A 20,585-nucleotide genomic window follows, 5' to 3' on the forward strand; every position below is an offset into this window, starting at 1 on the left:
ATTTAAGGTTAACAACTCATTTAACCTCAAAACAGTTTGAGTTTCATAATGTTTTAAAATCTGATTTACCAAATTGTTATTGATTGAAATGGTTACTCAAAATATCTCGGGATTGAAAAACTTCTTTATATTCAATCCTACCTTGAGCACCAAAGAAGGAGAGGTATTTATAATAAAGAAAATCAGTGTATTTGGGGTTGTCCTCCAGAAATCATAATTTTCTATTCACTAATATGGGTTTCAATATTCTGTGACTCCGCCCCCCAGACCATGTCTAGAATTGAAATATTGAAGTCGAATTTTCAGTAAAATTCTGAAATGTAACGTCCACTGGGTTCGCGCAGTCAAAATTAAAAACTATTCATTCCAAAGAAAACAACTCTTTTGATTAAGCTTTGTTTTTATTCAGAAGACGATTTTTATTCAAAATCATACTAAAATTACCTATTGTCGATACCTTTGGCACTTAATTATTTTCACTTTCAATCCATATTTATGTACCATAAAATGTGTGAATTGTGTCATAGTTCATACTTATCTACACATGACTTGGACACTATAATTAGAATAAGATTGCAAACATGTCTTGGATAAACATAATATGTATGAAACCAAATAAAACTATAGGCAGGGTATATCTGTTAGTCAACTCATACTTTTATGTAAACTCGAGCATAATTTAGTTGTTCATAAATGGTTGCACATCTTTTAACAGTCCAGTGACATACATGACATGACAAACAAACAAGCTAGATACTTTAAATATAAGTTGAAAATGCTGAATTACAATAACTTGACATCTCTCAAAATACATCAAGTTCAACTAAAATATATAATAAATACAGAGGGAAACAAAGATATGAATGTGCACTAAAAGTAATCAAACATCAAATATCACCTCCCACTCATAATTATGAATCAAAATAATTCCACTTTCCACAACTCCCATCAGTTTATTAATTTTTATATAAGTGATAAGCTAATTTATCATATTATGGTGGTCAGCCTCAAACAATTTTTTTTTCAGGAATTGCAGAAAATATTATATTATTACCCTATTTGTGATAATACTGAAGTTCAAATAAAAAATGTTGGTCTTGTTGAAGGAATCATTCAATTCACTGAGTAAGTTCATAAGGTTATTCAGTGAGTAGATAATACATCATAAAATTTTCAGTACCTTTAAGCCAACTTCGTCTGCCAGTTCGCTGCATACTAACAAAACAAGGCAGCTATATTTTCAACCCGAGAAGAACTACTGGATGGTCATGGTATGTATGATTTGATTCATTTTCAGCAATAACCGCTTTTGTAAATTATTTGATATTGAGTACTTTGGTTCAATCATATCATATTTTGTTGCAATTATTCAATATGTCTCTCATCCAAGACCTCATCTTTCAATTTTAGTTGAAGAGTTTCGAAAAATATAGAGTTATGCAAGTCTTGTTGCAAGTTATTTCAGACTCAATCACGTGATATAAGAAACAGTTTTCACATCTCAAATATTTCTTCTCGATATCCTTTTTGATATCCACATATACTTGGTCAGAATCAGTGTTTTCAATATGATTGTATATATGTATATATTTGTGTAATAGTGTGTTTGTCAACTATATATGTGTATGTATGTGTAAATGTATATATAATGAGCTGTTTTCTCGGGTATATATTTTTTGACTTTATATTGACTTTATTTTAGGTTAGGCTTTGTGACAAGAATATGTTTCTTCAAACAAAATAATTAATCAATCAATATATTAATTTCGTAATTGACATCTTGTTTTTTCTTAGTCGAATTTAAAAAAGTATATGACATTTCATATATTGATATTTTTTATTGTAGGACTCTGTATATATACTTCTAATTGATTTATGTATTATATATCTGAATATGTTTTGTTTATTTTTTATGCAAAACCTTATCATTTGTTATAGCTTTGTCAATAACATTAACTGTTTGGGTAATGAAGCATATTTATTAATTGTATATTATTTTGTAGACTCTTCGCTTGAATCAAATTTCCAAGGAAAGAAATGCCACTGGTGATGCGGAAGAATTAGAAGACGATATACAAGACAATGTTTATGAAGCTATGCTAAAGCAAGCATATTATATGTACAGGTTGTTCTGGGGTACATTTCAAAGCGTGAAAGATTTGAGTACTCTAAAAATGAACATTGAGATATTTTATAGAACTGTACGTATGACTTTCAATTCATTAAGGATTTAACTGATTATCTTGACTATATTTTTCAGTATTTACAGTCACTGAAGCTGCCACAAGCAGATATCTTGAACGTTTTTTGTGGCATACAGTACCTTCCTCTGGATAAGCAAACTTTTCTCAAAGTACAGTGCTTCGTTAACTTATTGGAGTCAACATTCCCGATTGTTCCTCATACTGCGTTTTTTTATAATGAACACTTAATTTGGTATGTAATAATAATTGAAATTTTTCTTCGAGGTTCAATGACAATGATTGGAGATTGGACCATATAAGTGTGGAATCATGCAACCAGTCTTGAGTCATAAGTTGGGAACCATAAGAAATCCTAAGTAGTTATCATTAATTTTCAGTGGAAACAATCATGCACGAGCATAGATAATATCTTATATTTTTCATACTGATGATATCTATTTGCATGAATTGTATAACACTCAAGACTAATGCATGGATCCACCATAATTTCTCTCTTTATTTTTGCTCTAGGAGTGGAGTGGAACCAAGTGACATGCAAGTTATCTATCAGTATTTATCAACTTCTGTGTTTCCTGCAAATCTGGAAACGGAAACACAAGGTAGTTCTAGGAATTCCTCATCAACTTTATCAGCTTTGCAGAGAGGCCGATTTATTATTGGACCATCAAACTTGAAGCTGGCAAAAACTGTTGGAAAAATTCCAAAAGTGTACTTATTTGGTGGCAGTGGAACCAGTGAACTGTACTTTGTCATTTACAAAATGTCAGGAGCTTCTGTTTGCCTTTTCATCAAAGGTAAGCTAACAAGTTTGTCTTACTTTGATTTCGAACATGTTTGACGGTTTTGACAATCCAGCCCGAAGCAAATAGAGTCCATTTCCTACAACTTTCGTAATCACAACATCTTTTTAGGTAAAATAATTCAGATGATTCCCAAGTAGCAAAAAAAAAAGAAAATTATGAATATTCTGACAAAGTAGCTTCATCATTTACTGATGAAGCTAGTATTCGATGAAGTTTAGTATTTTATATAGATGATAAGTTAGGGTGTGGATTTGATACACTCAAAAGCAGAGAAAATTAATAAACGAACCACCCAAAATTATGCAAAACTCAGACATGTGTTTCTAGCTAATTAGCTTTCATCATTAAGGTACAACCAAGTGCAAGGTTGGGCAACACTTAATTACAGAAACAACACAAATTCACACAGACATCAACAGAAGCCAGCTGCAGTTTGTGGTTTCGGTCAGGTCATCTTGGGTTAGAGATATCACTGTCGTCACCACGAAGAAGCTTTGGCTACCTGCGCGACATCCGTGTTCAGGATTGGATATAGATGATAATTTAGGGACTGGATTTGATGAAGTCAAAGAAAAAACAACAAATTTTGTGTTGTTTCTGCAACTCAGTGTTGACTAACCTTGCATTTGGCTGTACCGAACCATTGACAGCTAATGAACTAGAAACACGTGTCTGCGATTTGCATGTTTTTTGAATGCTTCGTGCATGAAGGTAAGTGTGACATATACCTATCGTAAAAAACAATAACTAACCCAGGTAATACCACGCACACATAGAGCTAAAGTGAAATCATCAGGCACCTATGTAAAGTCTTCAATTTGGAAGATTCGTCGCAAGTAACTTTAATATATGAAAAGTTGAAATTGATTTCATTTGGTCGTAATGACTACTGACAGACCAGTATCGGAGGACTAGCTCCTCGACAGTGCCATATACAAACAGTATGGTTCTTAAAATGTAACCATGTATGAGTAAAAACAAAAATTAAAATCCAAACATGAATGATACCGCTAGAAGTTAGGTATTCGACAGATATTAAAGATAATTATTTTTGTTTTAATGATCTCTAGCCAAAATATCAATTCAGTATATCTCTGAAAATACCTACTTTTCCTACCTGCCGGTTGTGAATATCACGAGACTCAACCTCTGTCTTCGGCAGTCGACGTCGAAGCTTGGTTTTGCAGCTGACCGCCTTTAGAAGTCTCGTTCTTCCTTAATATACACTTGATATAATAACGCTTTATTATCATAATCTTGTAGACAAAGCTTGGGTAGTGAATACTTAAAAAAAATTGCAATAAATACCAAATGAAAATAAAAATACAAATGGTGCAAACTATGTTAAAATGGAGGATATGAAAGATATGTATATATAAAAGAGTAAAAGTCAAGATTATAAAAGAGTAGGCATAAAAAATAAGAACTTAGGTGCTCCTTAATTAATAAAGATAAAAAATATGACTAAGTCAGTTGAAAGCTATCGTTAAAATATTCATCCAAAGTATAATAGGGTCTATCAGATAGAAATTGTTTGACTAACTTCCTGAATTGGAATTCATTTATATCGGCAGATCTTATGTCCGTAGGCAAATGATTGTACATTTTTCTACCGTTGTAAAATATGGAGTCTCTGATGACGTTTTCAATTGGCAGAGTGAGTTTCAGAGTGTGTCTGCTGTTTCGGGTGTTATAATGGGAAGAGGGTGCAGCAAAATTTAATATATGCTTATTTATTAAACACACAGATTCCGGTATAAATAATGCAGTTACCTTTAGAATATTATGTTTTTTAAAGAAGGTTCTACAGGAGTCTCTTGGTTTAAGGTTTCCTATATACATTATTGCCCTTTTCTGTAAAATTAGTAGACTTTTGAATGAAGTTGGACTGTACATGAGGATTGAGTTCTCTGTCGATCCCATAGATGGCATCTTTGTAAGGGATGATGTCGTCTACCTTCTACCTTACTTATTACTCAGGCTTAGCCTTTATGGACAGTTGAGTCCAGCTTGGCACTACCTACCACCACTGATAAGACCTGGTGGATCGAAACAGCGCTGTACGGTATTGAGTCATAAATGCGTTGTAATTGGGCTCTCAATTTATTCTAAATGTTCCCTGAGTAAGGGCGGCAATGCGGACTTTCAATGGCCTCTTAGTTTCACCAATATAGAATTTGCTGTACTCACAGGGTATCTGGTAAATGCATTTCTTGGAATCGCAGTCCGCGTTTGATGGCCCAGTTTTCGTGAAGCTGCTACAGATGGTGTTTTCAGATCTGAGAGAGAGAGAGAGAGAGAGAGAGAGAGAAAGAACTTCATTGTCCAAAGAACAGAATTCTTGTTTACAAAGTTTAGAAATACATTTATGTATGTACACATATATCTATATATATACACACACACACATATGTAACACAAAGGGATCAGGTTCTGATGTTGTACTTCTCTGATCTCTTGATCATCTGCTCTGTCTCATGAATTTGACTGCAAATGTATTTATGTATGTTATGATATGTATGTTATTTATGTTATTATATATGTTATTTATGTATCATATGACCTTTAAAATTTTTTTGCAGGTGATTATGAACTGACCGTGGATTTTTTTAAAGAACTCAATGAATTCATGAATTTCAACTTGGTGTCGGTGGTATCAAGTATTACTGAATATTCCTCAAGAGAAGTGGTAACTCCATGTTCTGAAACCTCGCCTAGATTCATATACTTTAATAAACTGAATTTGGCCCTCAAAAGTACCGTGCATTCGGACATAAAGCCATCTGCTGCCATAAAAGACTCTGTGAAAATTATTGCAGATATTAACAGTTTGATTCCTTTTCTGGGAAGTACAGGAGAGTCAATCGTTAAAACCATGAATGATTATTGGGTGATCGGTAAAACTTCCAACTCGAGGGAATTTTATATTGCACTGCAGCAGAAGAATGCTAGTTTGATAGATATAAGCGGTGAGTACATATGACTATATTTAGAAAACGTTTGCTTGTTTTATAATAGAATAGTCAAGTTACAATATATTAGTGACGACATCAACCGAAATCTATGTCATTGGAAATGTTTCCTATAAATTTATAAATTCAAGTAATCATTTTGAAAGTTATTTGTTTTTTTCTCAGGAGACTGTTAAATATTCTATTTCACAACTTATGCATTCTTGTGATATGCTTTATGAAAAAACTCCCGACACCTTTAGTTTTGGAATTCACATAGTAATTTCAATGTATGTCTAGATATTTTATCACTTATTAGAATATTATTTTGGAAACCAATTAAAAAAAAGAATTGCAGTAATTTGTATCAACTGAACTGGTTTTGCGTTACCAACGCCATCTGTCAAAAATTACGGAATTATTAAGGCAAGTAACGTTTGATAACACCACCTGTTGAAAAACTATATAGTTAATATTGATGTGAAGAGGGGCAAAATTGCCTAACAATTTTTTTTGTCTTTATGTATAAATAAAAATACTTTATCGGCATAGCAGAAGTTGTGTTGCCTTTAAATTTATGTGTTTAAAATGGATCGGTCAATGGAGCTCTAGGTTACATCGAAGATATAATTTAGGAAAAAAATTACAGTCCTCCTGATCACTTGATCAATTGACATGAGTAATAATGGGTCATTTCAAAAATTATTCTCATTCAACTTTTGATGATAGTGATCGAATACACCCTTCTTATAAGGGTGTTTTTGATGTAAATGAATCTCAGAAATAATAATCTAATTCTCGAAATTAGCAGCTTGAAATTTTTGTTTTCAGAGGAAGTGAGCAAGTTGTGTGAAACGGAATTGAAAGGTATATTTTTCCATTCAGCCTGAGAGGTGAGTTGATGTATTTTTAAGAGATGTATATATGAATACATAAAGTAATTTTCTTCTGCTTTTTTATTTTAATTTGATTTGAATATCAGGAAGTTAGTAACTAGTAATTAGTAACTAGATTAACTGTTGATGGATCTCATTTAAATTACATGATTTTTTTGGAATGATTCTTATTTTTCCAAGTTCCAATTCAAAGGTTTTTGTTTCTTACTGAAACAATGGGGAATGTTTCTCCTGACGAAAATCAAGTAGTTTTCATTAAAGAGCTCTAAAACAACGCATTTTAAACTTATCATTTCAACCTTTTTCTTTAAAAAAATATTTAAAAACTAAAAAAGAGAAATGAAATAATGCATTCAACATTTAAAGGGATTCGTTTCTAATTCACCATTTGGCAACATCGGTTATAGCTAATGAAGGACAATAAATCTGTTACCTGAATGAAACAAAGATGACATATTTCAGAGGCGTGCTGTTCTGTTTACTTATGTTCAGAGTTCCGAGACATTCTGTGACATATGACATTTTGTGCACCTAACCTATCTTCCTCTATATAGATAAATAACAAAACAACTGTTGTTCATGTGGCTTGTGGAGGTGGTATTGAACTATAATTTATATTTTGCCTGAATTGTTGATTCATAAAGATAATTTTCCTTTTTTAATGTAGAATATCTAGGTACGTATACATTATTTCAACTTGATATAGGCACTGTTGCCAATATGTGAATTAGAAACAAATCTCTTTGAAAATTAAAACCCAACATTTGAAACATCAATTTGAATACTTTTCGAAGTGAATTTGAAAAACTCATGAATTAAACTCAACTTAATTTTGTTCAAACTTGCATTTGCTGTAATAACCCAAATTGGGGAACATTCCCCATTGGGTGAGAAATAATATATGATGAATAATTTGTTGAAACAATTGACAATTACATTACTTTCCATTACTTTTTGTGATATATTTCATCCTGATAATTTTTGAACATTCTTTTCAACTGTATTCAAAAGCCAACCGAAAATCTTACCGGTTAAAGTAACTGCGAAAAAACAAATGTTACTGAAGAGAAAGTCTGATTAGTCAGTAACATGCCGACCTTGTAAGTTTTAGGAATAAGCTAAAATTAATTGAAAATATAATGTATTCATAGCTATATGTAAATATATATTATTATTATTATTATTGGTTGATCTCATCAAGCAATGAGGTTTAGTGTTTCATTTCTAGTTTTGGAAAATATTGGTTTGATTTATCTATATAATAATAATATACAGACGTAAGTACTTATCCATCAGCTCAATTATTCTTCAGAACTATAATTAAAGGACGTGTCCACCAAGTGTCAGAATTTTGTAAAATTTTTATTTGCCGAATTTAGGAAACTTAGATTCACGAGTTCAACAAAACTCAATTAAATAAATTGTAAAGTTTAGGTATACGAAGTCTGTTTAAAAAATAAGATGAATGTTCAAATTTTGCCGGCTACATACAATAAAAAGATCATAACTGATGACGAATCATGGGTAGGTATATGGTTATGACATCAAAACCAAAGTCCAATCGTCATAATGAAAGAGCCCAGGAGAGTCAAGACAAAAAAAGCACCTCAAGTTTGATAAAATGTCGAGGTTTTGCTCACTGGCGAAGTGCATCAGGAGTTCTTGCCACATGATCGCATGGAAGTTATGCGCTTTTGCATCACGATAATGCACCCGCTCATTCCTCATTGCTTGTTCGTAATTTTTTGGCCAAAAACAACAATGTAATCATGCCTCAGCCACCGTATTGACCAGATTTGCCATCCTGCGAATTTTTCCTGTTCCCAAGATTGAAAATACCCATAAAAGGACGGCGTTTTGTAACAATTGAGGAGATGAAAACTGAATCGCTGAAAGAGCTCCAAAGACATACCAAAAAGTTTATATCAGAAATGCTTTGAGGATAGTAAAAACGCTGGCAGATGTATATTATATCTGAGGGGGAAAAATTGGAAATTGATAAATGAATAGTTTTTGAGAGCAATGAAAATTCATCTAAATTTTTCAACAGACCTTGTACTTCAGACTTCGCATCGTACTTCAAATGGTATCAGCCAATTGCTTAGTTCTAAATTGAAGTTGAAATTGCTCATCGAGCTCGTGGACTAGATTTTTTAGAAATTTGTAATGAAGAATTCTATTTCACAAAACCGACTTTATCATATATAACTCTTTCACTCAACACAATTTATAATTTGGATCTGTATAGGGCAATAAAAAATATAAGTTAAAAAAAGAGTTTATTTTCAGTTGAACAATCTTGCAAAAAAATTGAGGAAATTTCAACCATTTCTTCCTTAGAACTAAAAGTACAGATTAAATAACATAGATCAAAATTTCCAACTTTGCCTAAAACATAAAAAACCTATATCTATCAAGTCTTTTCGAAAGTATGATATAAATATATTCTTGAATGAATTTAAAACAGTCTAAAGGTAAACAAAACTCTCAGTATTCTTTTGGAATGAATGTTAGTTCGGTGTGGGTTTGCATGAAGAGCAGCAGCAATTGGGAATCTAAACCCACATTCTCTATTTTGATAACTTTCGCCTCAGCTGCTCTCGGTTCCTTCCTCAGGACAGCCATACCAGAAACCCTCATAAGACATTCATCATTTTCAGTTGATGCGCCTCCTATTCTAGCAAGATGAACATGACATATAACGTCTATGTGGATATATTTCTGGATTGCAATTCCATTAGGTGTTTTTATCTGGAAAGGAAGATTTGTGATATTACTTCTGATATATGTAGTTATTTTATTAATGAATTTGGAAATGTATGTGTAATTATGAGTGCAATTGAATATATATCTTATGTTGAAACTTGATTTTTTTACAATTCTTACCAACCCATTCCTCAATTGGATTGAAACTCTCATTGAGAATAATACTGAATAATATTGAAAATCAAATCCTGTTCCATTGACATTATATTGACACTGTTAAGTGTTGAATATGATTCTGCTATTCAAAGATAGATGTCGTCACTCATGCTTTTACACACCTAAGTACCTAACCTATCAATTTCCTAGTGCTCATTTTGAAATTTAAAAACCCTTAGTACATTATAACATTGAATAATAAGTGTTGAATAATTTCATTGAAACATGATTAGATGCCAGTAAAATATTTTCACTGAAACTATTTACATTGTTAGTTTTGTTTTTGAACACACTCCAAACTGATTATTCATTGATGGAAATTTCCATACCTTCTCCATATGTTCTTCGAACTGAGGATTATCGTCTCTGAATACGTCTGCCTCTCCAAGAATCATATCGTCAGCCTTGATCACGAATTTCATTCCTTTATGAACCGCTCTTGGTTCCAAACCTAATCCATCGGGATGACTGTCTGACCAAAGGTAGTTATCCGGTTCAACCAGTGAATCTGGTTGGAAAGTCAGTCTCTTGGCATATCCCATTCCAATGCTGAGAAGTTTCAAAGCGCGTCCTCCGAATAGAGGATCCTTTCTATCATTTGGTCTTACTTTGTAGCAGAATCCTGGGATTATCCTGGGGTCTACATAGGTACCTGCAAAAAAAGTAAATTAATGATGTCTACTGATCTGACTTCGTTGATACTGTAGGAAACAGATATATTTTGAAAAATATAGGATTTTGAGGTTACAACTCGGCAAAATATAAGGTCTTGTCTTGAACACAGCATCCAAATATCTTCTAAGATACATTTGAAAGTTGAAAACATTCGTAAATCAATCTAAAAGATGAACTAATGTGTTACATTCATTGATTCTACAGTGCGGTCCATATGTATGGAATAAATTCATTTTTACCGTTATTATGTACTATGTGAAAGAAACCTGAATCAGGTCGATTTTTATTCTTAAATTGACAATTTACAGTATGAAAATATTATCCCCCTCTAGCACCCCTTCTGAATTAATTATAAGCACCCCCTCGAAAATTTTAAATAGCAAAGGGGGTCGTGTGGCACCTTGTTGGAAAGGGATTTTAGTCCTCTGTTCAGCAATATAAAGTTTTTTAAGTTTGGTGCAATCATAACTGGGAAAATTGATTTTTAGGATGTAAAATTTTGATAATGTCTCTAGGTATCACAAAACTTCATGTAGAATGAAGATAATAATGCCACATAATATTTAGAATTAATTTTTCAATGTACTTTACAATTAAATTAAATGTTCTAAATGACCACCATTAACTTCTTGACAATAAGCGAGGCGATTTTGAAATTCTCGTACAACATTTTGTATGACCTCGGGGGTTATTTTGTTAATTTCTTCCGTTATCCTAACTTTTAAATCAGCAATATTGTTTGATCTATTAAAATATACTTTAGATTTTAAATAACCCCATAAGAAGTAATCGAGAGGAGTCAAATCGGGGGATCTAGCGGGCCATTCGATTGTTCCACGTCTTCCAATCCACCTATTGGGAAAAACCTCATTTAAATAATTTCTAACTGTACGTGCAAAATGCGGTGGAGCTCCGTCTTGTTGGTAGTAAATAGTTCGATCTATCTCATTTGGATGAGAGAAAATGTATTTGTAATGTAGGCACTAAAAAGTTTTAAGTGTTTAAGTGAAACGTCGCTTCATCAGAAAACACTATTTTGTTTATGAACTGCAAATCTGCGTTCATTCTGTCCATCATCAATTCACAGAATTCTTGCCTTCTATCAGGATCATCTTCATTCAACTCCTGAACCAACTGAACTTTGTAAGGGTGGTATTTTTCTTTATGCAAAACTCTCAAAATAGATGATTTACTTACATCATTGTCGGCGGCAAGTTCTGGAGTTGTTTTATGCGGATTTTCCTCAATCTCTTGAAGTACATCTAACTTTTTTTCATCAGTAAATTGAACATTTCTACCTGGTTTTCCAATACTTTTTACATGTCCAGTTTCACGAAAATTGTTTTCAATTTTGCTAACTGTAGACTGCGACACGTGTTGACCAGGGTTATTATTATTAAAAATTTCACAAACCTCCTTTTGAGTTCTTGTTTCATTACCACAACCAATCATAATTAAAATGTCTATTCTTTGAGTCTCGGACAAATGAGCCATAATTAAATTTAATACGCCCACAAATATTATACTTTTGGTAACTTTAAATACCTAAATGATAGCAGCCTTAAAAAACTTTATATTGCTGAACAGAGGACTAAAATCCCTTTTCAACAAGGTGCCACACGACCAACGATTATGGACATACAGGATTGCTTACTTTTGCGATTTTGTTAGACACGTCACGTGGTCTCGTGACGTAACAGTGGTGATTCTGGATTGATTCGGTACTGCACTTTTAAATTAAAATAAACAAATTTCAGGTAAATCCCTTATTAAAATATTATTTTTATATAGGAATAAATACTTAATATAAATGGATTGATACTAAGTAAAAATTTTTCTTTTGTGGATGATAGGGCGAGCTATTTTGCTCTTTTTAAAAGTAAGAGGTTTCATCAGTTTTTTATTTTCGTGAAAACTGTAACTCCCCCAAAATTTTGTAATGAACTTTGTTTTTTTTTGCATGAATGTAGAAAAATAAATTTGAAGGACTAATGTATTACTTTATTTAATTTTCGATTTTTTTTTCTATTATCAGAATTGTTTGAATTTTTTTTTAAGTGACCTATTTTCGTTAGCCTTTAAGTTATTATATTCCATTCTGATAATTGTTCTCAGTTTGCAAACTTCAAAAATAATATTTAAAGGAAAATCTTCTCTTTTTGCAGGTTTTTTTAATTTACGACGCAAAGGCAAACCTATAAAAAATCATATTTATTTCAAGCAGTAAATTAATAGAATAAGTTTTTACCTAACAATTAATTTTCAAGGTCTTGTTCATAATCATTTTCTGTAAAATGTTTAGAACAAACAAATCCATTTCTGAGAGTGAATTTATCCCCTCTTTTGCAGTGACGAATCCATACTTTTTGCAAAGTTGTAGAAATCATATCCTTAGCAATAGGAAAAGAGTGAATTATTACATAAGTAACACCACTTTTCTTTAAAGTCAACTGATTGCTTTTGTTAGTTGACACTGCACAAATACGACCAGACATTTTAACTAAAAATTACAAGGTTATTTAATGGTTTGACAATTATTGCTATTACTTACAAAAATGTGAATAATTTAATTTAAAAATGTTCAAGAAACAAAAAAAAGTTCCACAATGGCGAAAAACAAACTTCAAAACGGAAGTCTTATATGGCGTCTACTCGTTACACCATTTTAAAAAATGTCCAAAAACACAAAAAATACGACTTTCACAATAACAAAGCCAATGTTTCAGAAACCTAATTGGTATAGTTTAATAAAAATTTAATCAAAATATACACAAACAATGTAATATTGTCCGAAAATAATCCTCAAAAAATGTTAAAATAACACACAGTCTTATGGCAGCTACTAAAAGTGTCACCAGTGTTACGTCACATCTACTCAGCGCTTGTTTAAGGTGGAGATATATGTAAGTGAGCAATCCTGTATGTCCATAATCGTTGCCACACGACCCCCTTTGCTATTTAAAATTTTCGAGGGGGTGCTTATAATTCAGAAGGGGTGCTGGAGTGGTATAATATTTTCATACTGTAAAATGTCAATTTAAGAATAAAAATCGACCTGTTTCAGGTCGCTAAAAATGAATTTATTCCATACATATGGACCGCACTGTATAGATAAAACAAGCCAATCAAAAAAAGCCAAGATAACTATATGACGGCTATTTTCCGGGTTTTCTAGCCGTGGTCTGCAGGTTTTTATGCCTGATGTTTTGTCTGCTGCTGCAGTAGACATTTTCAAAGGCAATGTGGTAACCGAGCTGATGCTCTGGTTCTTGTTCCTGTTGTATTCAATACATTCACTAATATTTCCGTACTGGTAGCTCTATTGGCCTTCTGTATTATAGTTTTCAAAGTTTTCAAAAACAGCAGTAGGAAAATTGGTCAAGGTTTATCACACGGATTTTCTCGTTTTTGTCATTCTTGAAAAAAAACTGTCATATATATTGGGTCGTTTTAAAATTTATGTCCGTTTTAATATAATGTAGATTCTCAACGACATCGGGAGACGTTAAGGACAGTGGTTGGACACTGATGAGAGCCACCCAGGCACTTCCCAAAGGCGAAAAACCAACAAAAAAGTCTGTGGTTGCTGAATGGTGGTGAGCGGCTGGTGTAATTCACTATAACTTTCTGCAATCAGGCCATACCGTCACAGCAGCACGAAATGTACTGCAATCTCCCTAGACCTCTCGTCAACTGAGTGCCACATTTTCAATACAGTCCTACAATATGGTTTCCAATATTCCTGACCAAACGTTAATTTTTTTTTGGATATTGGGTATGTGTTTCACGGGAAACGGTAATTTTGTCTGTGAACATTGCCGTTTGAAAAAATGTACCTTCGTCACTGAAAAAAATATTGTGGAGATAGATAGGATGCCTTGCAATGGTTTCCGTCATGATTTCGCAGAATTCTGTTCTTCGATCAGGGTCATCTTCAGTTAATTGGTGTACCATTTTAATTTTGTATGGATGATACCTATTCCTCTTCAAAAGTATCCACACAGTAGAAGGAGATACGTCACAAACATTCGCGACGGAATAAGTAGACTGTTCAGGATTTACTACCATCTCACCAATTATTTGCACTTGCTGTTCTTCCGGAATGGACAAATGACCTGGGGGCTTTTTGTTATGAACACTACCGGTAGTTGTGAATTTGGATAAAAGTTCCCTCAAATATATTCTACAGATAGGACGATTCGGAAAACGTTCATTGAAAATCCTTTCGGTCTCGTGAAAGTTAAGCGTCGCACCGAAAATAAAAATCGCTTCAACTTTTTCTTCCAATGGACGATAATTGGCCATTTTAGAGATTGTTGACGTGGTACCTTCCTACTAGTAAAACCGTAGATTATTATTGGTGTTTGTTCCGTCCATTTGTGTACATGTCGCTCACAAACATAATTTCACTTTTCCAAAAAAAATGCATAATGTATGATTATTTTGAATCATAATGGCTTGAAACAAATGAAAATATAGAAATGAATATCTTTCTTACCTACAACAGGAAGTTCGTAGGATTCCAGTCCACTCATGGTATACTTGGTTGGTATATCATTTATTTCCTTTCCTCTAACGGTAACCCTTCTATGAGTCTTTTGCATTCCAGGTAACAAGAAGCATCTCTGATTTTTGATGCTAACATTAATGATTTTCACAATTTCCGCTCGGGCTTTTCCTTTGGTTTTTAGAGATACCACAGTTCCGGTAAGGTGCATCGGCTTTGCCACACCGGTCTCATAATACTCAACTTTACCTGTAAATTCAACAGTGGCTCTTTTCTCAATACCAAATTTGGTTAATGAGTTAGCTATTTCAGTTTGAGGTGCCTGAAAGAATGAGCATCATAAGGAAATGTAACTAGCACTTGAAAATGTTTTCGTTAAAAGACTTACGAAGCCCCACTCTGCTTATGATTCATGGTTTAGGTAAAGGAACGGCTCCGATAGATCCAGATGAGATGGGTCTGACAAAAATACTTGTTCGGACATATGCGCAATAGTTCACAGTTTCATAAAAAAGTAAGTATATTTTATTGAAAGAGTATGCTTACCTCTAGCGTGAGTACTTCCACCGTTCCCTGGGGCTCTCTGTTCAGGCCAAAGAACGTGAATTTGTCACCTTCGGAAAGGAGTTCCAATTCAAAAGCATAACCCTCTGGCCTGTTGTCGCTCCAGAAATAGTTGTCGTTATCATTCAGTTTGTTTTGTTCCGCTTCGAAAGTGAATCTTCTGGCATACCCTCTGCCGATGGACTGCAGGGTCAGGGCTTTTCCGTCAAAGAGGCATTTGTTGGCGGTGGAACGTCCGCCGACTTCTGGTAGTGGTCTCACACAATATTTGAAGCCGGGAACGATTCTCTTGTCAACATACACCCCGATAACAGGAAGCTGGTGAGGTTCCAGAGCACAAATGGTGTATTGAGCTGGTAGATCACCAATTGTCGAGGCATCTAATTTCAAAGCTTTTTTAGCTACAGGTACCTGAGGTACTTTGGGAGTGGTAGGTATAACAGCGAGCTCCTAAAAACGGTAATCAATGTTAAAATTTAAGATTATAAAAAATAAATAAAAAATATGAAGAAGCTATTTGAAAGACGAATAAAAAAAAGGACATTGAATTATATAGACAAACATGTATACCAAATATTAAATACACGAGGTAAAAAAACCTAATGATTGGTCAACACTCAATGTAGAACTGATCACTTGAAAATGCAAAAATCCTGAAAACTATTAAAGGGTCTATTTACTCAATATATCCCCAGTGAGTATTTTTGAATTGTTTCGACCTTTTATAGTTTTTCTTGACCAGAATTGGTAGATGTTGATACTTTTTTTTTTTGATTGCTTCTGCCGTTACTTGATGAAGATCCGTAGTAATTTCAAAAACTACACCTCACGATTTGATCTCTTCAAACTTTATTTAAAAAATATATCACATGTTTTGCTAGTACCGTAGCTTTGTCAAGTGAATAATACTTCAAGTTGTTTCTTACATTAATATTTATATACTACAGGTAACCAATAGAGACTACCTCCAAAAAATTACCTAACGTGCCCTAAAGTATATATTGGTCAAACGGGCAGAACATTTAGGAATAGAAAACAGGAACATCATACGAGCTATGTAAATGAGAAAACAAATTCAACATAGTCAAATCATCTTCAAAAGAAAATCATGTCTTCAACGAAGAGTTCGAAATTTTGCACATCGAAAATAAAGGTTTAAAACTGAATCATTTGGAAGCAATGGAAATTATTAAACTTGAAAATTCAAACATTCTAATGAATGACCAACTGGATTTGAATAGATCACCATTATTGAACTTGTTTTCTTAAAAACCGAGAAAGAATTATTATTGATGTAGATGTGAGGTAATATGTTTTAGGTGATCATAATTAAACAGGTACCTTAGGTAGAGGTTTATGTAATTTTTTGGAGGTAGTCTCAATTTTGGTTACCTGTAGTATATAAATATTAATGTAAGAAACAACTTGAAGTATTAATCACTTGACAAAGCTACTGTGCTAGCGAAACATGTGATATATTTTTCAAATAAAGTTGGTGGAGAGCGTGAGGTGTAGTTTTTGAAAAAAAAGATGTTTATACATTTTTATGACACTGTAAAAAATTCTTTATCATGATCACTTTATCGTGTCACTAATAAAAACAACATTAAAAATTAGTTGGCGCTCCGGGGCGACTACATTGATTCCAGTGGTGCATTTGCTTTTTCAGCTGCAGGAAAACCGGAAAAACCTGCAGCACCACATTATCTGAAGATCTTGATCTGCCAATGGCCTCTCTCTCTCATAAAACAAAATGTAGGGTGTCTCCATCAAAGTGACACGATAAAGTGAAGAAGAGGAAGCTTCAAGATATGTTTTTTTATTAGGTGTGCAGTCTCTACAATGAACAAAGACACTTTAGTTAGTATTTTCTGATATTTGAATAATTGCCTGCAAGAGTATCATGGTCCAACTTTACTAATATATCTATCTGACTATTTTCTGTGGAAACAGCACAAATTCTATTAAATAGTTGTTACACACACTCTAGAATTGTATATGAAGATCGATTAGGGTATATTGTGCAGTTTGGGTCCCCAGTTCTTTGGAAATAACCTGTAACCTGTAACAACCTGTGGAAATTTTACTTCTGGAAGTTTCAAAGTTCAGGCGATTGTTTATGATAAGTCCTAAGTATCTCGTACAGTTCTTATTTTCAATTATACCACTTTCCAGTCGTCCATTAAAAAGATAGTGTTTGTAGGTTGGAGGCACATCATAACTTGACTTTTTTTAAGTCGCGAGATATCAGTGTCAAATCATCCGCAGTTTTACTTTTCCTATATATATCTGTATATCTTGTGGTATTGTTTACGAGCAGAGGTTATATCACCTCGTCAAAGATTAGTTAATAAGTCACTTCTGATTGAGTAAGTGACACTGGTACGACCTCCAGGTCGTACCAGGTCCGCCAAATAACTTTTTTTTTAATGCTATAAAAAAACTACTGAATATTTCCTCAAATTTCTTTTTTTATTTGAAAGTACAATCCTTCCGGTTAATAATGGAAAATAATTTCATTCAAATGGCTGCCTCGGCTGGCCATACAGTAGGCTACACGATCAGTCCAATTTTTAAGCACATTATCGATTGTGTGCAGCTGTATTTCGCCAATGGCTTCACGAATATTGTCCTTGAAAGCGTCAATTGTCTCTGGCTTGTCGGCGTAACACTCATCTTTGACGGCACCCCACAAATAATAGTCCAACGGTGTCAAAATAAGCTTCATCTGAAAAGATAATTTTTTTTTTTGCAAAATCGGCATCTTCTATAAGTATAAGCAGGCCCACTTAGCGAAGCGAAAACGCATTGGATGGTCAGTTGGCTTCAACTCCTGAACCAATTGGACTTTGTATGGCGCCATACCAAGGTCTTTATGCAAAATTCGTCTCAATGATGTCTCCGAAATGTTCAATTGTTGAGAACGACGGTGAATTGATATTGATGACGCTTTACGCACACTTTCTGCCACAACAGCAATATTCTCGGGTGTACGCACTGTTTTTGGCTTGTCACGCTTTAGTTTATCGATGAGGATGCCAGTTTCTTTCACTTTTTTCACAAGATAACGAATATACGGAGCTGACGGTGCTTCCCTTCTTCCAAAATCCGTACGCAATTTTCGCACACATTCTGCAACATTACCATGATTTTCAAAGTAATGTCGCAATATTTCCTAGTGTTGTTCAAGCGTATACACAGCCATATTCGTTCAGCGGAAGGATAAAACTAATTATCTGTCAAATCAAACATGAGCTAAGTGTTACCATTCACGAAATAAGCACTAGTTGAAAAAAAAAACGTTAGATGGCGGACCCAAAGTTGGGAAGATGTTTTGGTACAGTATACTGGACGAACTGAACAATTTCTAGAGTTGTTCAATGATGCTGTTCACCCAGTTTCAAGAAACCTGGACCAGCTACTATAGTGTCTTCCAACAGAGACTTCCAAACTTTGACAATTGATAATGGCCATCTTGTTGAAGCTACATCTGTCAAATAAGTTGTCAATTATGCAGTTTTACCAAATCACCATGGATATACTATTTAACAACATGCTTGACCAATACTTGTACGTTGACAAAACGCAAGATCTACCGAAAACAGCCGCTGTCTGTGAGAGTGTACAGGAGAATCCGAGGCAGTCGCTCACAAGAACTCGTCTTTTCGCAGACCTCAACTTAGCGAATTTTGCGTCATGACTTGAGCCTTCACCTGTACATAATTCAACTGACCCAGGAACTGAAGGAAAACAACCATAGACAACGACATGTGTTAGCTGAATGGGCTCTGGAGCAGTTGGCAACTGACCCTAATTTTCATCGAAAAATCATCTTCAGCGATGAGGTCCATTTCTGGACGAATAGGTATGCGAACAAACAAAATTGTCAAATTTGGGACGATACCAATCCACATGAGATCGACGTTGGCCAGGTCATCACCAACGACGAGCACTATAGGTCGATGATTATCAACTTATTTTGGTCTGAACATTCAGCAACATGTGGTTACAACACGACGCCACTACGTGCCACACAGCTTATGCCACATAGGATATTATGCACGAGCCATTTTAGGGCATGGTCACCTCACGTGGAGGTGATGTGAACTTGCCACCGAGATCGTGTGATTTGACCCCGTTAGATTTTTTTCTTGTGGTGTTTTCTAAGTTGCAGGTGTATGTGAATAAGCCATAAATCACATCGGTCCTCAAAGACAACATAGCCCGTGTCATCGGTCAAATTCTGCCTGATTTATGCGCCAGGCATGGAAAATTGGACGTTTCTGATGCGCTCCACACAGGGAAACCATGGTAGACATTTGAACGATGTTATATTCCACACGTAATGGCATCAATGGGTCTTTCAAACTTTTTTTTAATTCAAATTCAAAGATAGGAAGCGCGTAATGGATTTTAATGAACATAAACTACTTGGATGTGCAAACGTTCAAGTCATCCTAGTGCAGGGCAAAAACAATAAGTTGGACAAGTTCCGTTGTAGTGGAAAATACTAGAGCTGGGATATAAAACAATAGGTAGTACTACTATGAGTAATTGGTTGGTATTTTCTCAGAGTCGTATTATTTCTGTAGTTATTTTATAGTATTTACTCAAGACATGCAGTTGTCATTTGTAGTGGTGTAGATTTTGTCTGTTTATACTTATCTTGTATGAACAAGGAGGCATCCTTATAGTTACTGTATACATATAACTTAAAGTTGTTTATATTTGAATTTATTAAACTTTTTTGAGTGAATTAGGCCTTGGATCAAACTTTCACTTTGATGGCGAACTTCTGTTTTGAAAAATTTCAATACCAGATAAAACCTTTAATAACTATCTTTCATTAAAAAAAAAACAATAGAGCGACTTCAGCATACAATCGCTTCTTGTAGCTTATGAAAAACTAATTAAACTGAGACCATAAGTAATAGGTAAGTTGTATAATTCACTTGCCAGATAACCGTACGTAAACAAACTATTTCTGAACTTGCTAAAAATACCTGTTTTTCAGGACTTTGAACATTAGTACGTTCTTGGCAAAATATCATAACATCGTTATC

General features: G+C 33.9%; 2 protein-coding genes across 2 annotated transcripts in view; one reads left to right on the top strand and one right to left on the bottom strand.

Annotated features, from left to right (window-relative positions):
- Ccz1 (vacuolar fusion protein CCZ1) lies at positions 1-9,717 on the top strand. The gene is made up of 9 exons (XM_023164105.2): positions 1-163; positions 1,028-1,125; positions 1,178-1,271; positions 2,004-2,201; positions 2,261-2,436; positions 2,715-2,998; positions 5,590-5,976; positions 6,790-6,851; positions 9,515-9,717. The coding sequence occupies exons 1-8, from the start codon at positions 89-91 to the stop codon at positions 6,846-6,848; spliced, it is 1,371 nt and encodes a 456-aa protein (XP_023019873.2). The 5' UTR covers positions 1-88; the 3' UTR covers positions 6,849-6,851; positions 9,515-9,717.
- The window catches only part of LOC111508557 (uncharacterized), a 25,413-nt gene continuing 13,948 nt past the window's right edge, over positions 9,121-20,585 (bottom strand). Inside the window, exons 5-8 of the mRNA XM_023164104.2 lie at positions 15,505-15,972; positions 14,950-15,280; positions 10,106-10,428; positions 9,121-9,605 (exon numbers count right to left, since the gene is read on the bottom strand). Coding sequence (XP_023019872.2) covers positions 9,342-9,605; positions 10,106-10,428; positions 14,950-15,280; positions 15,505-15,972 — 1,386 coding nt within the window. The 3' untranslated portion in view covers positions 9,121-9,341. The remainder of the gene's footprint in view (positions 9,606-10,105; positions 10,429-14,949; positions 15,281-15,504; positions 15,973-20,585) is intronic.

The sequence above is a fragment of the Leptinotarsa decemlineata genome, unplaced genomic scaffold (assembly GCF_025532065.1).
Source record: "Leptinotarsa decemlineata unplaced genomic scaffold, Ldec_3_MD MMD2_tig00026328_RagTag_RagTag, whole genome shotgun sequence".
In the NCBI taxonomy this organism is placed as follows: Eukaryota; Metazoa; Arthropoda; class Insecta; order Coleoptera; family Chrysomelidae; genus Leptinotarsa; species Leptinotarsa decemlineata.